At 42.6% G+C, this 19,550-nt stretch overlaps 1 protein-coding gene across 2 annotated transcripts in view; it reads left to right on the top strand.

Moving 5' to 3' along the window:
- Window positions 1-19,225, top strand: part of LOC122920367 (serine/threonine-protein phosphatase 6 regulatory subunit 3-A-like) — a 40,121-nt gene extending 20,896 nt beyond the window's left edge. Inside the window, exons 2-13 of one of the 2 annotated variants that reach the window (XM_044269808.1) lie at window positions 663-781; window positions 3,094-3,226; window positions 7,574-7,806; window positions 9,381-9,567; window positions 10,958-11,095; window positions 15,071-15,136; window positions 16,214-16,326; window positions 17,619-17,732; window positions 18,083-18,212; window positions 18,343-18,495; window positions 18,918-19,064; window positions 19,148-19,225. In XM_044269808.1, the coding sequence (XP_044125743.1) occupies window positions 3,215-3,226; window positions 7,574-7,806; window positions 9,381-9,567; window positions 10,958-11,095; window positions 15,071-15,136; window positions 16,214-16,326; window positions 17,619-17,732; window positions 18,083-18,212; window positions 18,343-18,495; window positions 18,918-19,064; window positions 19,148-19,216 (1,362 nt within the window). In that variant the 5' untranslated portion in view covers window positions 663-781; window positions 3,094-3,214 and the 3' untranslated portion in view covers window positions 19,217-19,225. The remainder of the gene's footprint in view (window positions 1-662; window positions 782-3,093; window positions 3,227-7,573; window positions 7,807-9,380; window positions 9,568-10,957; window positions 11,096-15,070; window positions 15,137-16,213; window positions 16,327-17,618; window positions 17,733-18,082; window positions 18,213-18,342; window positions 18,496-18,917; window positions 19,065-19,147) is intronic. The other variant, XM_044269809.1, reaches the window with a different exon arrangement.
- Window positions 19,226-19,550: the final 325 nt, after the last annotated feature.

The raw sequence follows: 19,550 nt of genomic DNA, 5'->3' as shown, positions 1-19,550 counted from the left end.
CCTCCTACGTCACTACCGGAATTGACGCGGGTAGCAGAAAATTCCGGAACACCGGCTAAAGTGCTATGATTAACTCCCAAGCAGTAGAGTTGTAGGACAACCAATGACGTGTGCATTATGTCCATATGTCATTACTTTCAAGGGAATGTATAGAGCAGGCTCACGGGTTGGGCCTGCTCCACCATGTACGGAGCAGGCCCATGTCGAGCTTTAGTATGTGGTCAGAGCCCTGGGCCACATGCAGAGACACTTTTGCACCCAGGTTTTCAAAACTGAATGGAAAGCTGAAATACAAGTAATAAGTTTCTACACTTTTGAATATATTTGCCTTGATTTTTCCATCGATGTGTATGTGTTCCACCTGGCTTACAAGACATAGCTGACCGAGTGTTAGTGGTTCTGTGAGATTCAGTAGACATGGCAGCTTGCCTGCAGAAACTGTGACTCCTTTGTTACATGGCCGCGTCTAATATTACTGATCTGCCCCATTCAAATGAACAGGGCTGAGCTGCCATATCCGACACGGCGGCGCTAGGGCAGCAGTGGCATGGGTATTGCACAAACCTGCCTCGTTTTCCCCCATTGATTATAGCTTTGTGTAAAACGTCTGTATAGAAATGGTACGAAGTTACCTAATTTTTATATTTTTTCTTTTGTTTTAGGAGGAAGAGTGTTCTGTACAGATTTCTCTTTAATGTAGTCAGGACACCCTGTAATGGGCCAGAAGCTGAAGCTACTAAGAATTGTTTTATTTTCTTAACCTTTTATCTCATTTTAACAGGTAAGTGTTGGGTAACCATTTTCTTTTTAGGCCCCTTAAACGTTTGCAAACTTAAATGGGAATTTTTAAGACTCTTTGCTGTTTTATTAACTTAGTTTTAAACCACAGATGTACAAGGAACGACAGGTATGGTAACTTAATCTTTTATATTGCAGCAGTCCCCCCCCCCCCCCCCCTTCCCATCATGACTGCTGAGCAAGAAAATGCGTGATAATGCCTATAAAACTGTTCTATGGTATTCACTACCCAACCCCCATCTCATCTTATCATGGTGTGTTCATTTCATCATGCAATAACCAGTTTACATTCACATAACACTGAGATACTTGTGTATGACTAACATTTACATGTAACTCAGGGCTCCCTGCACTTAATTCTTAGGCTACTTTCACACTAGCGTTTTTTGCAGATCCGCCATGGAGCTTCAAAAACGCTTCCGTTACAATGATACAACTGCAAGCATCCATCACGAACGGATCTGGTTGTATTAGATCTTCTATAGCCATGACTGATTCGTCTTGAACACCATTGAAAGTCAATAGGGGACAGATCCGTTTTCTAGTGTCAGAGAAAACTGATCCATCCTCATTGACTTGCACAGTTTGGCTCCGCTTCGTCAGGCGAATGGCAAAATGCTACAGGCAGCGTTTTGGTGTCTGCCTTTAGAACCGAATGGTGACTGAACTGAGACAAACTGATGCATTCTGAGCGGATTCTTTTCTATTCAGAATGCATTAGGGCAAAACTGATCCGTTTTGTACCGCTTGTGAGAGCCCTGAACGGATCTCGCAAATGGAAAGCCAAAACGCTAGTGTGAAAGTAGCCTTATTTGTATAGCAACTACAGTGACTGTTCGCTGCTTCCTTGGGTCAAATCATAAGGTAGAGAGGTTGTGCAGGACTATTTAGTGGTGGTCTGACTCGCGGCGTGCCATAAGTCTGCAGCTGAAGGGGCTGCAGTGCTGCGATGAGTGCTGCATCCTTTCCATTGGTGACTAGGCACAGCGCCATACATTTAGCAGTGGCTGTTCCTGGTATTACAACTCACTGGAGCTTTATCCTAGTGATGGCGCTGAGCTGTATTACTAGGTACAAGCACTACTAACTGCTGCAACATGTGTCGCGCGACATTAATGTGGCGTGACCATTTTTATAATGGTAGTTTATCTTGAATAGGTTTTTTGCAACTGTCGTGTCAATCGCAGCATGTCGCAGTGCGACACCATAGACTATCATTATAAAAATTGTAGCGCGACAAATAGTCATGTAGACCTAGCCTTAACGATCTAATCTTGATAGTCTGCCACCTTAAGTGTAGCTTCACTTTGGAGTTACTTGTCACCAGTTGATTGTTTACACAGCAGTTTTCTAATATACTTGCTTTGCTGCAAGTTCTCCCTTTCAGAATATGCATTAGGCCTAGTTCACACTTCAGTGCTTTGGTCAGTGATTTCTGTCAGTGATTGTGAGCCAAAGCCAGGAGAGGAGTCTACACAGATAAGGTATAATGGAAAGATTTCTACCTGTTCTGTGTTTTTTGACCAACACTTTGGCTCCCATTTGCTGATGGAAATCACTGAAGTGTGAACTCAGCCTTAGTGATAAAGAAGCAGTCGCAAAAATTCTTATTCTCTGACCTGTTGGAAAGTTGTAATCTGCAGTTAAGATAACCTTCTTACTGGTGACTGTATTTGCAAGTTATAACCTCCCTTCTGTTCCTCAGCTGTATCACATGATCAGCATTGGAAGGAAGTTGGTTGCTTCTCTAGTCATTCCTGGGAGACTGACATTGAGTCTTCCATACGAATATATACAGAAACTGGCATCCTGTCAACACACAAGATGCTGTCATTTGGAAACTCAGAGTTGGTCACATGACAAAGCTGAGGATCAGAAGGGAGGGGATAACTCAAATACAGTCGCTGGTAAAAAGATGGGAGTGCTTCTTTTAGGGTACGGTGACATTGATTACGTGACGGTTGTACCCTCAGTCTACAGACTGCCGTATGAAGCAGCAGATAATGCAGTATTTTCTGGTGTTTTTTTTTCCAAAGTCACCTTTTTATAGGAACTAAAAAGACAAAAAAAAAAAACTTACAAAATGAAAAGCCAGAAAAACAAAAGGCTTGAAATGCATGGTGTAATTTAAAAAAAATGTGTGCGCATCCCCACACGATCATGGCTTTAGGGTGTATCAAGGAACTGTACAAACAATTCCCCAGAACTGGTGGTGGCTCCACAGTGAATCTACACTAAAAGATCTCATATTTTCATCATGCCACTTTTCTCAGTCTTGTTTTTCCTTATTCCAAGGGACCCAGCTTTCAGTTGGAATGTGATGGACTAATCTTCTTTGCCTTCACCTGCCCCCGTTGAATGAGAACCCCCTAATGTCATCTTGCCTCGAAGAAACATTCTGACCTTTCACAGTAACATGTTTGCAGCAGTACGAGCACTTCTCCGTTTTTAATTTGTTTTTATATTTGTGCATTCATGCTACAGCGATACGTTGTATTGATATATTTGAGATGTACGTGATTAACTTGTTTGCACTCTGTCATTTAGGCATGTCAATGGCGTTCATGTACTCACTGCATTGTCGTAACTGAATGTTACTCTGCTCAGATTCTTAACCTTTTGCCTCCATATTGTAATCTTCCTACTTTCTGATACATAGCCTCCCAGGCATCCTTAAACTGCGGCCCTCCAACTGTTGCAAAACTACAACTCCCAGCATGCCTGAAGAGCCTACAGGTATCAGCCTACAGCAGGGCATTGTGGGAGTTGTAGTTTTACAACAGCTAGAGGGCCGCAGTTTGAGGATGCCTGGCCTATGCCTTTTGCCTTGTATGATATCCTTGTCTGATAATTGGGATGGGGAAAAGAGAATCCAATTCTGTAGACGGGCAGTTCTATCCATTTACCCACATTCATTATGAAAGTCACCAATATGTTCTTTTCTAGCTATGGTAGGCACTGCTTAACTCCCTTCTCCAAAAATTGGGCAGCCCCTCCTATAGGGTGATGTATTTGATTAGATGTAATTTTTGCTTTTGTATGATCGCTTTTCAGGTTTTGGGGTCATGAAAGGCTCTAACCCATCTCCAGAGCTGTAGTGTAAACGGTACCTAAACCTTCTATTTAAACCACCAGCAGCGCTTCTCGTCTCTTGCCGGCTCCACTTTTCAGCATACGGATTCATAAAATATTAGATCTGTGCTTTACACTGTAGGAAAGCTGAGCAAAGCCGAAGGTGCAGAGTGCACTAAAGGGGTTGTCAGGAGTTTCTGGGGAAAACTGCAGGGAGGCAGTTACATTAGTAATAAAAGGACACAAACTCTCCTTTTTAGAGGCCTCTTTGATCCATGCCACCAATTTGTCTTCACCAGGCTGCAGCAGCCTTGATTTTAATGTTTTGGCTGCAGCGGTGACGTCCGTGTATCGCTGCAGCCGGTCACTGCCCTCGGCAGTGTATGGCATGAGAATGCTGGGGTCAGTGTCTATTATGTGCAGTATACGGGATGTCGACGTTGCAGTCGCACGTGTTGGGCTGGGTTCACATCACGTTTTTACCATGTTTAATGTAAACATATACATTAAACGGATGCCTTAGACTGATAGCGTACAGTGTGCATGTATGTGTGTCTATATATAACATATACGTTAAGCTGATGGCAAAAACATGATGTGAACCCACCCTTTGCTGTTTTGGCCTAAATTGTGGCAGAGATGTGAGCATGGTCATTTAAGTTACTGAGACTTTTCTACTGATGACCTATCCTCTGGATAGGTTACCAGTATCTGATTGGTGGGGTCAGACATCTGGGACTTCAACCCATCAGCTGTTTGAATAAGCATCGGCACTCGCAGTAGTACCACAGCCTTTTCCAGCTTAGCCTAGGCCATGTGATGAGGCTGAGCGGCAATACCAAGCACAACCACTATACCATGTCCGGCGTTGTGCTTGGTAAGCTGAGAGAAGGTGAGAGCACTGGTGCCTTCTCGAACAGCTTTTCAGCAGGGGTCCCAGGTTTCGATTAGATACTGAGGACAGATCACCAGTAGAAAAATCTCAGAAAACCCCTTTAAAGGGAACCTGTCACCAGGATTTTGGGTATAGAGCTGAGGACATGGGTTGCTAGATCGCCGCTAGCATCATAATTGCAAAAGCTATACTAATAAGTTAGAGATGCTTGGCAAATCATTTTGTACGAAATTATTAGACTGGTTCCTAACACTAAATTTTACCTGTCATGTGCCAAGACGGCTATCACATGATTCAGAAAGTGCAGGTTCCACATGCATGCTGGATCCGCCTGAATTTCTGTCATTTTTGGTGCCAAAATGGCCTCCATTATATCCACGGAAAGCAGTTACCAGCATGCATGCCGGGCCTACTCCACATCACCCCTGGCGCCAAAAGGTCACCAAGGACTGCAATGAGAGTCCACACACTATCTCTCTCCTGGTGCCAAATGGCTTCAGTGAGTGAGGGGGAGCAGGCCAAGCTATATACTAACACTAATTAAAATCAGCCTATGGGGCAGACGAGCTGGTCAGGAGTGCACGACTGAGGAGGCAGCCACACCTCCAGCACAAGCTACAAAGAAAAAAAATGGGGGGTCAGTCAGCTCATCCCAAAGCGCAGGGGCACGTTGCTATGGCTGAGAACAAGACTGTTAGACAAATAACAGTCAGAGATCGCCTTGACGTGCGGCAGACGGGCTCAAAAAATTTTGTACAAAATGATTTGCCAAGCATCTCAACTTATTAGTATAGCATTTGCAATTATGATGCAATTTTGTACTTTATTTGGTTTGCAGTGAGCTGTTGCATTGCACTTTGTCTTACAACATGTCGTAGTTTTATTCCAGCCGCCTATCGGTATGTTTTCTGCGATGCGGCCGGACCTCCGGCAGCACGGATCTGGCAGGCCGTTTCCCCACTGGGACAGCCTGCCGGAGAAGGCTGCCGCTAGTGCGAAAGTATCCTTGCACTCTCTGCTCTGATTAGCGTTCTAGTAGGTAGGAACACGTCCTACTGAACAGTAACACCCAGTTGTCAATTTACCTGAAGGAAGAACTGGAGTGATGCAGTGCTAAGAAAAAACAAACCTCATTGTTTTAATTATTTTTTTTAACCTGAAAACCCCATTAATTTGCATGTTCAGTAATGACTGATAAAACTGCCTTCCTATGTATAACGTTCAACCCCTTGTACTTCTATTAAGTGGTCAGTGACTGTTTTAGTTGCTTTTTTTTTCTTCCAGATTTGTATATGATTTGTTCTGCATATCCTTTTTCAGGGGTTTGTAATGCTTTTTTCCTTTTATTTTTCTATTCCAGCTTGTTTATTTTAATGGTTAAAGCTCTCGTTAAGGTCTTAAGCTGCATTTACACTGCCCAATGGTCGGGCAGATTATCGGGAACATATGTTCCTAGAAATGTTCGTTCCTGATAAACTGCCTGTGTAAAAGTGCTGCAGATCACCTGATGAATGAGTGAAACATCGGGTCAATTCATATTTCATACAGACGCCTTCAATTATTGTTTCTGGGCAGCAGATCTTACTGTGTGAATGGTGATCTGCTGTCCAGAAACAATGAATCTGTCTGAGAGAGAGTGATAATGGTAACCATCCCTCATCCTCATACAGTGGAGGTGATTGCTGCATGTAAGTGCTGGTCTTTCCTCCACTGCCGCGCAGGCATTATCGGGAGGGAGCGCTGCCTTCCCTATAGTTGTCTACTCATCGGCGCAGTGTAAATGCACCTTTAGTTTATACTCCTGCTTAATAAAGGGGTTTTCCAGGAGTTCAATATTGATGACTAGGGATGAGTGAATTGACTTCAGATGAAACATCTGAAGTTGATTCGCATAAAACTTCGTTAGAATACTGTACAGAGCAAGTGCTCCGTACAGTATTAGTGTATTGGCGCATATGAGCCGAAGTTATTACTTCGCAAAGTCTTGTGGAACTTTGTGTAATAACTTCAGAAATTAATTTCTACTATTAAAAACCTTTTACCGCACTGTTTTGGTTCCAAGTGGAACCTTGAAACAGAGCCGGAGTTCGGTAAAAGGTTTTTTACAGTCGGTATTAAAGGGGTTTTCCGATTTCTGAAACATCTTCCACCATGTGCCGGGCCCCTCACAGGTAATATACTTACCCGGCGCCGCTCCTGGTCCCCACACTCACTGCTGCTTCTCCCTGCACACTGACATGAAAACATCCGGTGTTATTACCCGAAGTCCCGCGAGGCTTCACAAAGTATTAACTTTGGCTCATAGGAGCCAATACACTCTAATACTGTATTCTAATGAAGTTTTATGCAAATTGACTTCGGATGTTTCATCCAAAGTCGATTCGCTCATCCCTATTGATGACCTATCCTAAGGATAGGTCATATGTATCAGATCAATGGGGGTCTGACTCCCAGCGATAACGTTGCACCCCCATGACTAAATCGCCCGCCACCCGATTCATCTGTTTGAAGAAGCTGCTGTGCTCCAGTGACATTGTTTATTGGCTACATGGCCTAGGAGTAGCTCAGTCCCACTCAAGTGAATGAACGATGTACAGCGCTCACTAGAGTGCCGCAGTCTCTTCAAACAGCTGATCGTCAGGCACTCCTGGGTGTTGGACCCCCACTGATCTAATATTGATGACCTCTCCTGAGGCTCGGCCATCAGAATTATCTGAAAACCTCTGTTTTGCATCACCTGTTTGTCTCAAGAAAACTACAGAATTTGTACTTAATGTGTTAAAATTTAACTTATTTTTTTTTCGTCAGCCAAGTATGTTTTGGAAGTTCGACCTACATTCTTCATCTCACATAGACACCCTCTTAGAAAGAGATGAGGTGACACTAAAGGAGCTCATGGACGAGGAGGACATTCTGCAAGAATGCAAAGCCCAGAATCGTAAACTTGTGGAGTTTTTATTAAAATCTGAATGTTTGGAAGATCTGGTGACGTTCATCACCGAGGAACCTCCACAGGACATGGATGAGAAAATTCGCTACAAGTAAGAGCTTGTGATCTTCTAGACTAGTCAACTATGTAGACCAAATGTTATCACTATAACCCCTCTTTGATAGAACAGAGCCGTGTGATGGCGCATTTAGATGAGCAGATTGTTACTGTTCAAATGCTAACGGTTCATGTTGGATGATCACGTAATGTAAATGTAGCGACTGAACGAATGTGCAGAACGTTCTTTCACTTGTTAATTTAATCATTTGCATAAACTATTTATCGTTAGTCGCCCTTGAATTGTGCTATGTAAATGTACATCATGTGATATTTCGCAGATGAAAAAACCATGGTTGATGTAAATGATTGCTTTAATATCTACTCAGTCGGTGATCCTTGATTAAGCGAGTAAACTATCGCATGCGAACAAATTTGTGCACAATAATCTTTGCATGAAAATGCTGGTTTCTCATCAGCTTTAAATGACTGAATGCAGTCATATCATTGCCTATATGCACTCATCTAAATGCACCAATGTGTCTGGTCTAGATGGCTATAATATGGGCACATGCTAATCGTAATTTAGCTACACGTCCTGGTCTGACTATGGGTGTTATAACCCAAACTAACAGCATCAGAAGGACATGCAGCTGTAATATGGGTGCTCGAATGTGGCCCTTATGATGCTGTTACTTTGGCTCATAAAAACTGATCAGCCTGGAGTTTGCAGCTGTAGTTTGGATGCAGAATCGGGCCTTGTGTAATGGTGTGGGTGGTCTATTTTTTTTTTTGTAGCAACTCATGACGGTCAGAGTAAAATGATCCTTTACTATGGCACAGTGTTGGTAACTGGCTAGTGAAGATTACATGACTGGCTACTATGCATTTGAAGTCTCCACTTGACATATAGGGGACCAGTTTTGCACATGTATTTCTTGCGGACAGAAAATGGATCCTAATCCCCTTTGTTTTGACTGGGGATCAACTTTGGAGGAATCTCAGCCTTATATAGTAGACACATGACAAGGAGTGCAAGACCGCACTAGAACATGGTGCTCACAACGTGCAGTACGGCCAAATCAAATTACTACCAGCATGAGTGCACAGTATTTAACATACTTCGCTGCTCTTTGTGCTTTGGAGTCCTGTTCAGTGACTGCCAGCTCTCTATATGTATCTCTATCAGTCATTGAGTAGGACCGCCCACTGGACTCCTAAGCATTGAAAGACCAGAGGTTTAGCTCTGATTGTGAACTACAAGTTCTGCTGAATCTTTTCCCGCTAATATTTCTGCTTAACTCCTCCTGCTCTGTAATTTGCTGCCTACAGTTTGTACCGCAAATTTCACATGAAAGATTCCCTTTAAGGGTAGGTTCACAATGAGGATTTTGTCTGCAACAAAATATTCTGTGTCCCACAGCAGAAACCACAGCACCGTGCAGCCATTTTTGCTGTGGGTTTTCATGCAGATCCATTGAATGGAGCCGAACCATGAGCAGGCTCCCTCTGTGGCATAGCAAAAGAGCCTTGGCCGCCGCATAAACCGCGTAGTCGTACCTGAAAAGAGGGGATTCCTATATCGTTTGATTATGTAAGCCGTTAATGTTTGTCTTCATTCACCTATAGGTACCCCAATTTATCTTGCGAGTTACTGACCTCAGATGTGTCGCAGATAAATGACAGACTTGGCGAAGACGAGTCTTTACTCAAAAGACTATACAGCTTTCTTTTAAACGATTCACCGTTGAATCCATTGCTCGCCAGCTTCTTCAGCAAAGTTTTAAGCATTTTAATCAGCCGGAAACCTGAACAGGTATATATACGATTGGGGGAGGGAATATATCATTAGTGTGTGCTGGTTTTGTGGCATACAAAAGTTGTATATTTTGTTGCAAGTGCTGTTTTGCCGTACAATTTTCAATTGCCTCACCGCCATCCCCTTTTTCTGCCATGCTTGGCACTTTTACAAAAAGAGGGCAAGGGCGATGTGCGGGCCTTCCTCTGCCCGACACATTTACAGGGAACTGGTGCACATTGTAGCTGAAATCTGTGCCAGCTCTCTGCCGCTTTCTGGTGCACAAAACTCCTGAAGATGTGCCAGAATGATTACCTCTTAGTGTGGCGCATCACATCAGCGGGGTTAGTTATTAAGACTTGCATACAAATCTTTTCAGAGGCCATTTAGAAGTTACAGCCGTTCCTGTATCAGAATGCAGAACCTTAAGGGTGCTGTCGTACTTTTAATAAAAAAACAAAACAAAAAAAACTTGAAATTCATACGTATTTTACTATTTTGTGTTTTATTTTTTGGGGTGGGGCATTTTCCAATCATGTATTTTACTTGCGTTTTTTCCCCCTGAATGTATTTTTTTTCCCCTCCTATGGAGAAGTTTATAGGAAATCTAAAGCGAAAAAAAAACTCCAAGGGACATAAAATACAGCAGTAAACTGTCTTAAAGGGCTACTCCCAAAAACTGTGTATCCACCCTTATTCTGCACATCTTGGATTTTTTTTTTTTTTAATCCAGTATTAGATGTTCAGTCATAGGCAGACCTACTTCACATCGCAGCCTGAAGCATTCACTTACTGCTACATATTAAAACACTTAAATTACATTTTACAGTGTTATGCAGTTCACATCTCTGTAAGAAGTCGGCTAGCTTTTGAAATACATCGTACTTGTCAGTAAAAAAAAACGTAAAGCAAAGTTGGTCATCTAAATGGGTACAGGGATTATAAAAGACAAATTCCGAAGTTAGTTTGGAGCTTCATTTTATTTATATGAATATCCCTACGGTTAGCAGAAAGAAGGTGCTAAAAGTTATCCCCAATTCCCTGGGTGAGTAACTGATCGGTGGTGGGCCTATCACAGGGGGTCCTGCACTCAGATAAATTGGAGCTGCTGATGTCAAGCTATGGGCATTTCGGCTCCCTTCATCTCTATGGGACTGCACAGCACGCATCTATATCTAGAAGACTCCTAGAGGATGAACCTTGACCTGTTGCTCAATCAGGGCCTCTGTACTAGGGATCTTGTGGGCCCAGCTCTGGCATAGGGGATAACTTCTAGTTTCCAGAATACCCCTTGAATTGTAGGAGTCGGTGTATCTGTAACACTTTGATATTGGGGAGGGAGACTAGCTCTAGGACACTTCTTGGCACCTGTGTAAAGTCATGTGTTTTTTTTTATTTTTTATTTCAGATTGTAGCCTTTTTAAAGAAAAAAGATGATTTTGTTGACTTGATCATAAAACATATAGGAACCTCTGCTATTATGGATTTGCTGCTAAGACTTCTCACGTGCATTGAGCCACCACAACTAAGGCAAGACGTCTTAAATGTAAGTCTTTACCTCTTTCTTGTAATGTAAAGGAGTTGTCAGACTTCAGTGTGGTAAAGGGAATCTGTTCCCATAAAAAATGCTAAATCTGCAGGCAGCATGTTATAGAGCAGGAGGAGCTGAGCAGGTTGATATATAAGTTTATGGAAAAATACTCGGTATAATTTGTATTGCATTCATCCATATCCAGGCTCATTCTGGGATTTGATGTCCAGGAGGCAGAGCTATCAGTGATTGACAGTCTTCCCTCTGACCATGCATACATATAGCTGTCAATCACTGATGGCTCCGCCTCCTGGACATCAAAGCCCAGAATAAGCAGATACAGATGAATGAAATACAAATTATACTGAATCTTTTCCCATACACCTATATATCTGCTCAACTGCTCCTGCTCTATAACATGCTGCCTGCAGCTCAGACACCATGTTTAATGTGACAGGTTCCCTTTTAAATAACTCCTGCACCCAGTGGGACCTGTGGAAGGAAGTATACTTACCTGCTTCCCAACGCTCTGTTCCCACCACTCTATTCAGTGTGCTTAGGTCCCGTGGTCGTATGCGCCACTGCATCCAGTCATTGGACGTGGCACATGGAAGTTTGGTAAACCCTTTAAAGAGTACCTGTTACCAATTCACTAATCCTAAAAAGTGAGATTTATATATTCTAACAAAAAATACAAAAAACGAAATCACTAAAATAAAGTGGCCCAAAAACCCCAAACACTGTGGCGTGTTTGTAACCGGGGAGCAATTCCTCTGCATGTGATCCGTTGCTAGCGGCAATCCCCAGCAAAAAAAGGCATACAATGGAGGATGTCAGCAGCAGACCACGTGTGCCATAAAAGCATCCTACACAAGATGGGATAATGTGTGGATGCTAATATAAGAATACATAAATCACTGCGAAAGGTGCACCACAATGATATGCAACTGACAACACTGGCTAATCCCTCAAGCTGATGTTAAGAACTGAGACTTTAGCCAATGTATTCCTGTTAGGGCATCAACTTGGCAAATGAGGTTTAATGTGGACAAATGTACTTTACAAAGCGCTGGTGCGGCCTCATCTGGAATACGCAGTCCAGTTCTGGGCACCAGTCTATAAAAAGGACGCACTGCAGCTGGAAAGTACAGAGGATAGCGACTAAACTGATAAGGGGCATAGAGGGTCTTGGTTATGAAGAGAGTAAAAGTATTGAATTTATTTAGTCTTGAAGAGACTTCTAAGGGGAGACATGATTAACCTATATAAGTATATAAATGGGCCATACAAAAAATATGGTGAAAAGCTGTTCCATGTAAAATGCGCACAAAAGACAAGGGGGCACTGCCTCCGACTGGAGAAGAAAAAGTTGTCTCCAGAAGCGTCAAAGCTTCTTTACTGTAAGAACTGTGCATCTGTGGAATAGACTCCTCAGGTCGTGGTCACAGCAGGAACAGTGGACAGTTTTAAATGGGGGTTAGACGAATTCATAAAAGTAAAAAACATGCTTATGAAAATGTGTAGAAATCTGAGTCTCACTTTTTTTCTGGGATTCGAGTCCCCACCTTTCCCTTGGTTGAACTTGATGGACGTATGTCTTTTTTTTTTTTTTTTTTTTTTTTTTTTTTTTTTTTTTTTTTTTATATAGCTGTATTAACTATGTAAGTATATAACATCTGAGCCCTTTTGCACCACCGTTAAGGTATCTGTGTGGCATGGGTCCTACCACTAGACTGCCTACGATGTGTGAACACTGTCGGATAGGTGCTAAGATTCAACTCGTAGCCAAGCTCCCACATGCCTCCATAGTGAGATCACTCAGGTAGTGGGAGAGATGAGGCTGTAAGCCCCACCTATAACAGGCCATATGACACAGGCTACCAGGTGCAACAGAATGCTACCAGTGGTACACAATAGCACATTCCATACATATAAAGAGAAATCACAAATAAAGTGGCCTAAATGGGAGGAAATGCTCAAAAAACCCCAAACACTGTAGCGTGTTTATAGCCAGAGGAGCAATTCCTCCACATGTGATCCATTGCTAATTGCAATCCCCAGCAAAAAATGCATACATTGGAGGATTTTGGCAGAGGACCACATGCTGGTGGTAATCTAGTGCACCTGGTAGCCTGTGTCACATGGCCTGTTATAGGGGGGGCTTGCAGCCCTATTCCTTCTCCCACTACATGAGTGATGTCACTATGGAGGTATGTGGGAGCTTGGCTGTGAGTTGGATCTTAGCACCTCTCAGACCGTGTTCACACACCATAGGTAGTCTAGTGCAGTGTTTCCCAACCAGTGTGCTTCCAGCTGTTGCAAAACTACAACTCCCAGCATGCCTGGACATCCTTTGGCTGTGTGGGCATGCTGGGAGTTGTAGTTTTGCAACAGCTGGAGGCACACTGGTTGGGAAACACTGGTCTAGTGGTAGGAACCCATGCCACACTGAGATGCATGGACTGTGGTGCAAAAGGGCTCTGATGTGTTCCTGACTGGAATACATTGGCTAAAGTAATTTTTTTTTATTTTATTTTTTTTACATCAGCCTGAGGGATTAGCATGTGTTGTCAGTTGCATATCATTGTGGTGCACCTTTTGCAGTGATTTATGTATTTATATATTCTAGTTGGCCATTTGTCCCTGAGCATGGCATACTTTCACTTATAAATAGTACGCAGTAATGTCCCCTAAGCTTTTTGGCATCACACTTGTCCATCAGAAGTGACTAGCCACAGAGGTGTGGCTGGTAGCGTCTCTTTGCTAGAGGTTTCTCCCCGCTGTAACTATCTCCGTAACACAGCGCGTATTGATACAGCGGGATCTTGTGAGAGCTCGGACTTCATGAGACTACGCGGCACCATAGCTTCTGACAGGACAGTATCTTAGTCTGGTCTGAGACGGACACTGTCCGCTTGGACTCTATGGTACAGCGTGGTCTCGCAAGAAGTCGCAAGATTAGGAGGCTGTGTGACAGAGAACCTCACAGTGGGGAGACCTCACCTTCTCTAGCAATGATGAGAAGTGACTAGCCACACCTCACTCGGGACATTCCTGTGCATATTAATAAGTGAGTAAGTTGCAGAACGCACATGGCTGGTATCTGTGTTTTGCGGAGTGTATGACAGCTTAGGTGTTTTCTCACATACTGTATTTTTACTGTACTGGGTGAAAAACTGCATGTTAAAAAATAAAAAAAAAATGTTAATTGAAACTCCCATTCAAATCATGGTCCAAAAAACTTCTGCAATCTGTTTGATTTTCTGTTCTATATATAAAAACCTTCCTACACAAAATTAAAGAAATATAAAGGAATTCTAGATGCAGCATTAAAGTGTCACAATTTATTTGATTGTTCAGATATGCAGTATTAGGCTAGTTTCACACTTGCGGCAGGACGGATCCGGCAGGCTGGTCTCCCTGTCGGATCCGTCCTTTCGCTGTATCGCAGGACTGCCGCTCTGTCCCCATTGACTATAATGGTGACGGGGACGGAGCTCCAGCGGTGCACGGTGAAAGCCGCCGGACTAAAATGTCGGACATGCAGGACTTTTTAGTCCGGCGGCTTTTGCCGTGCTGCGCCGGAGCTCCGCCCCCATCCCCATTGTAGTCAATGGGGACGGAGCGCCGGTCCGGCGAAACAGCGGAAGGACGGATCAGACAGGGAGACCAGCGGCAGGACGGATCCGGCAGGCAAGTGTGAAACTAGCCTTAAATGAGTTCTACCACAAACTATTCTTTACCTGTCCACAGGATAGATGAGGGTTGGATCGGGAGTTTGGGGAGGGGGGGGGTTGTCTGATCGGATCCTCAAGTCCTGTCCCTGAATGGAGAGGTAGTGTGCATGTTGAGTCCACCCCTTCATTCACATCTATAGGACTGATGGAGTGCAGTCTTTGTATAAGTATTGGTGTTTTTGTTCTGTTCTCTATTTGCTGCTTTGATTTTAAAACATTCACTTTTTATTGTATTTTAATTTTTATTCGGCAGTGGCTAAATGAAGAGAAGATAATTCAGAGACTTGTAGAGTTAGTTCACCCCACTCAGGATGAGGATGTAAGTAAAACCAGTAGTATGTATGTATTCTATGATCAGCTTAAAGGGGTATTCTGGTTGTGGCAAGTTATAAGTATTAGATTAGTGTGGGTTCTACTGCTTGGATACCCACCAGTTAAAAACAGGTACTCCCCATCATGTGAGGCTCCCGCCATGAAATGAAAGGACCATCTGGTTCAGCATGTGCATTGCCGCACCATTCATTTCTGTGGGAATTCTGGAAATAGTTGAGGGCTGAACTCTGCTGTCTCAAGAACTCCTATAGAGTTGAATAGGTGGCTGTGCGCATGCCCGACCTGTCTCCTTTCATTTGGTGGATTTCCCAGAAGTAGGACCCCTACAGATCTACTTGTTCCCTATATTGTGGATAACTTGCCACAGCTAAAATACCTCTTAAATGTAATCAGCCGGCACTCTCCTGTAAACCTGATAATGGGAATCCCTAGATGCCATGCTCACTGACACAGGCATCTAGGGGGTTTAACAGTTCGGATGGGTGATTTATCATCCTGGACAGCAGGTGCCTGACTAACATGGTGATTGTCTGAGTACTGATCCCGAGCAATGTTGCTTGAGCATGTACCTTTTACAGGTAGCTTTCAGTATATTAACCCCCTCAAGTACCTGCAAATTTTCTTTATTTTTTCCATCTAAATTTTTTATTCCCCATCTTCATGTAGCTGTACTTATTTTTATTTTTTTTTCCCTGTTCACATAGCCGTATAAGGGCTTTTTTTGTGGGGGCAAGTTGTACTTTCTAATGGCACCATTTAATATTACATATGATGTAGTGGGAAAATTTTCCAAATGGGGTGCAGTTCTGCCATAGTTTTATGGGTTTTGTTTTTACGAAGTTCCCTATGCAGTAAAGCTGACCAGTTATCTTTATTCTCCGGGTCAGTACGATTAAATTGATACCACATTTATATGGCTTTTTCTTGTGATTTTATTTTTTTTTACTATAAAAAGTTTTTTTTTTTTGTTTTTTTTTTTTTTACATTGCCTTTTTCTAAAAAAAAATTTAATTCCTTGGTTTCTAGATCTGTGCATAGTCTTTAAATTGTTCTTGTCTTACAGAGGCATTCAAATGCATCGCAATCTCTTTGTGAAATTATACGTCTCAGCAGAGATCAGATGTTACAAGTTCAGAACAGCCCGGAACCAGACCCCCTTCTGGCTACACTAGAAAAGTATGCAATTTAACTAAGATTAAGGCCCCTTTTAGACGAGCGAGTTCCCCACATTGGACTCGCAGCGAGAGTATGCCGCAGCTCCGGTCCTGACCTCCCAGCACTGACGGGGGTCGCAAAGCATTATATTGAGTTAAGATGCTATGTAACCCTTACAGTAATGGAATTATGTCAGTGTTATCCAATACATTCCAGAACTGTAAGGGTTACTTAGCATCATAAATCAATATAATGCTATGCAACCTCCATCAGTGCTGGGATGTCAGGACGGGTTCTCTGGCTGACATACGGTGTGAGTCCTAATCATGGAACTCGCTCGTCTGAAAGGGGCCTTAAAGATTTCTAAATTATGCAAGAAGTGTTCTGTTAGCTGAGTTTACCTCACCATGATTACATTGAGACACTATGTGGAATTATTTCAAAATAACATCCTAGATACATTGCATGTATAGTGTCAATCAATAGTGTATAGGCTCATTTAGACAAGCAATGTTAAGCTTGTGTTCTGTCTGCTTAAGGCTATTTTCACACTAGCAGCAGGACGGATCAGACAGGCTGTTCACCCTGTCGGATATGCCGTGCCACCGCTCCGTCCCCAATGACTATAATGGAGACGGGGGCGGAGCTCCAGCGCAGCACGGCAGTGCTTGGCGAAAGACCGCCGGACTAAAAGTACTGCAAGTCGATTTTAGTCCGGTGGCCTCTCACCGCGAACTGTCGTACTGCACCAGAACTCCACCCCCATCCCAATGGAAAAATAGTGGCAGGGCAGATCCGACAGAGTGAACAGCCTGTCGGATCCGTCCTGCCGCTAGTGGGAAAGTACCCTTAAACAGACTGTTTTCAATCTGTTCAATCAGTTTGATCTCTGACCTTCTGGTTGTCTGCTTTTCTTCCGTCAAAAAAAAGACTACCTACCTTAGTTTTCAGACTATAAGATGCACCTAGGATTTAGAGGGGAAAAAATAAAAATTTTCATCACACGGCTCCCAATTCTTCAGACTCCAAGGGCTTCATTAGCCTCAGATCACAAACCCCATCCAATGGCCTCAGATCAGGCCCCCTTCAGAACCAGTTTAAAAGTCTGTTTGCTGCTGTAATAGAGCTTTACTTTGAACAGCGCTCCAAAAGGTCAGGCATATTCCCTCTGCGCTGGAAGTCAGGTCTTGTTGATGTACGGAAATCGCAGACTAAATTACTTGGTAGACTACGGTTACTTCTGATGAACAGTTTTATGATCGTTGTATGCCTATGTGGTTTTACATGCCGTTAACATGTTCATCTGTTTCTAGACAAGAAATTTTAGAACAGCTATTGTCAAATATATTTGTAAAAGAGAAGAATGACTCTGCGATCGTCAGTGCAATCCAAATACTGCTCACTCTGCTAGAAACTAGACGTCCAGCGTAAGTCGGAAAGTTTAATTGGTTTGAAAAGCAATTCTGTATGTTTGCTGTCTACGTTGTTAAATGTCTGCCTGTTGTGGGTCTGCATGAGAGAACCTAAATGAAGAATCCTGATGGACACAATTAAAATGTAAAGGATAATTGTTTTCATGGAGGGGCACCCGATGTTGACAGTCAAGTCTCAGTATTACTGTGAGACTCATTGGTAACTTCAAACTGTGTGGCTATCACAAAGTCTAACTTTTGGAACTTTTATCTGTTTTACTTGGTTGCTTGTAACTTTCTTAAACAAAGGAAACGTTGGGTTGCGTCAGTCTATATAGTAAGGTAAATTCCCTTCTTTGTTTCAGATTTGAAGGGCACATAGACCTCTGCCCTCCAGGTCTCAACCATTCTGCCTTTTCAGTTAACAGAACAGTTTTGACTGCCATTCAGGAAAAGCTTCCGTCCTTTCACCAGCTCCTCCTGGACCCTCCAAAAGTAACTTTTTTTTTTTGGGCAAACATTATTTTTTATTGGTACATCTCTGTTCCTATTGCTTTTTATGACCTCACGTTTATCATATTTTTTTTCTTGCATTTTTTTTTCCATCTAATTTTTCACTTTATAGACGGATGTCATGAAGACAACATGGGGAGTATTAGATCCACCTGTAGGGAATACTCGGTTACATGTGATCAGACTAATAGCCAGTCTACTACAGACTAACACGCGCAGCATTAATATGGAGATAATTGAATTAAACACTATAGGAGTTATTTTGGTAAGTAGTATTTTTTATTTTTTTTTGTTAATTATACCAGAGGTTAAATCAGTTGCACCATAACTTTTTAGGTTCTTGGAAGTGCAGTAAAAAAAAAACTTTTAAAGGGCACCTGTCAGCTACTTCATTATGCCCTGGCTATGAGCAACATTCTGCTTTCAGGGTACCTATTGCATTTTTTTTTTTTTTTACATAAAAACATTTCTTTAAAAAAGTGGATACAATCAAAGGACCCCATTCCACAATAGTGTGGGGTCTGTTGCTATGCCATAAATGTGCCAAAGAGAAGACTGCTTTGCAGTTACAGGCTGGTTCCTTGCTTTATTCAATGTTTTTCTAGTGTTAGAACAGCTACTTGTAATTCTTCTGTGTTTTTCCTCTATTATGAATTAACATTATTTAATATTTTCTTTTCTTGATAGGATATGTTTTTTAAATACACATGGAACAATTTTCTTCACACGCAAGTGGAAATCTGCATTGCTTTGATACTTGCTAGTCCCTGTGAGAATACAGACAGCACGCTTAGTGAGCAGAATGCTGCAGGAGACCACATCTTATTAAAACATGTATGTTCCCATTCAGGCTTTTGTACTATTTGTCCCTTCTGCTTCCACACAATATTCTCATTTGTCTTCCAATTCTCCTCCAGCTCTTTTTGAAATGCCACTTAATAGACAGAATACTTGAAGCATGGGCCTTGAATGAAAAGAGACAGTAAGTACTTTAATTATAGAAAGTGCGCTATTACAGCCTTTGGAAATGCTCTGCACTGCCTATTCAGTCCTTCCTGAGTCAGGGCTTAGCAGAAAGTTTGTTGTCAGGCCTGGGGGCCTTCACAGTGCCCAAGGCTGGCATAGAAACTCATCAGACCCCTGTGACTTTCCTGCCATTTACTGTCGGAGTGTGTCGACTGTATTATACAGCTGGCACCCGTTGTGTATGAGCATGGCTCAGCTTGTGTATAGTGTAAATATATAGTATGAAGCACTGGAAGAATGATTCCAGGGTTTTGTTTTTTTAAGTTGCACCCCATCCATGAACACCATTGGGAA

Source organism: Bufo gargarizans, chromosome 10 (assembly GCF_014858855.1).
Source record: "Bufo gargarizans isolate SCDJY-AF-19 chromosome 10, ASM1485885v1, whole genome shotgun sequence".
Classification (NCBI taxonomy): domain Eukaryota; kingdom Metazoa; phylum Chordata; class Amphibia; order Anura; family Bufonidae; genus Bufo; species Bufo gargarizans.
This window is presented reverse-complemented; position numbering and strand designations above follow the sequence as displayed.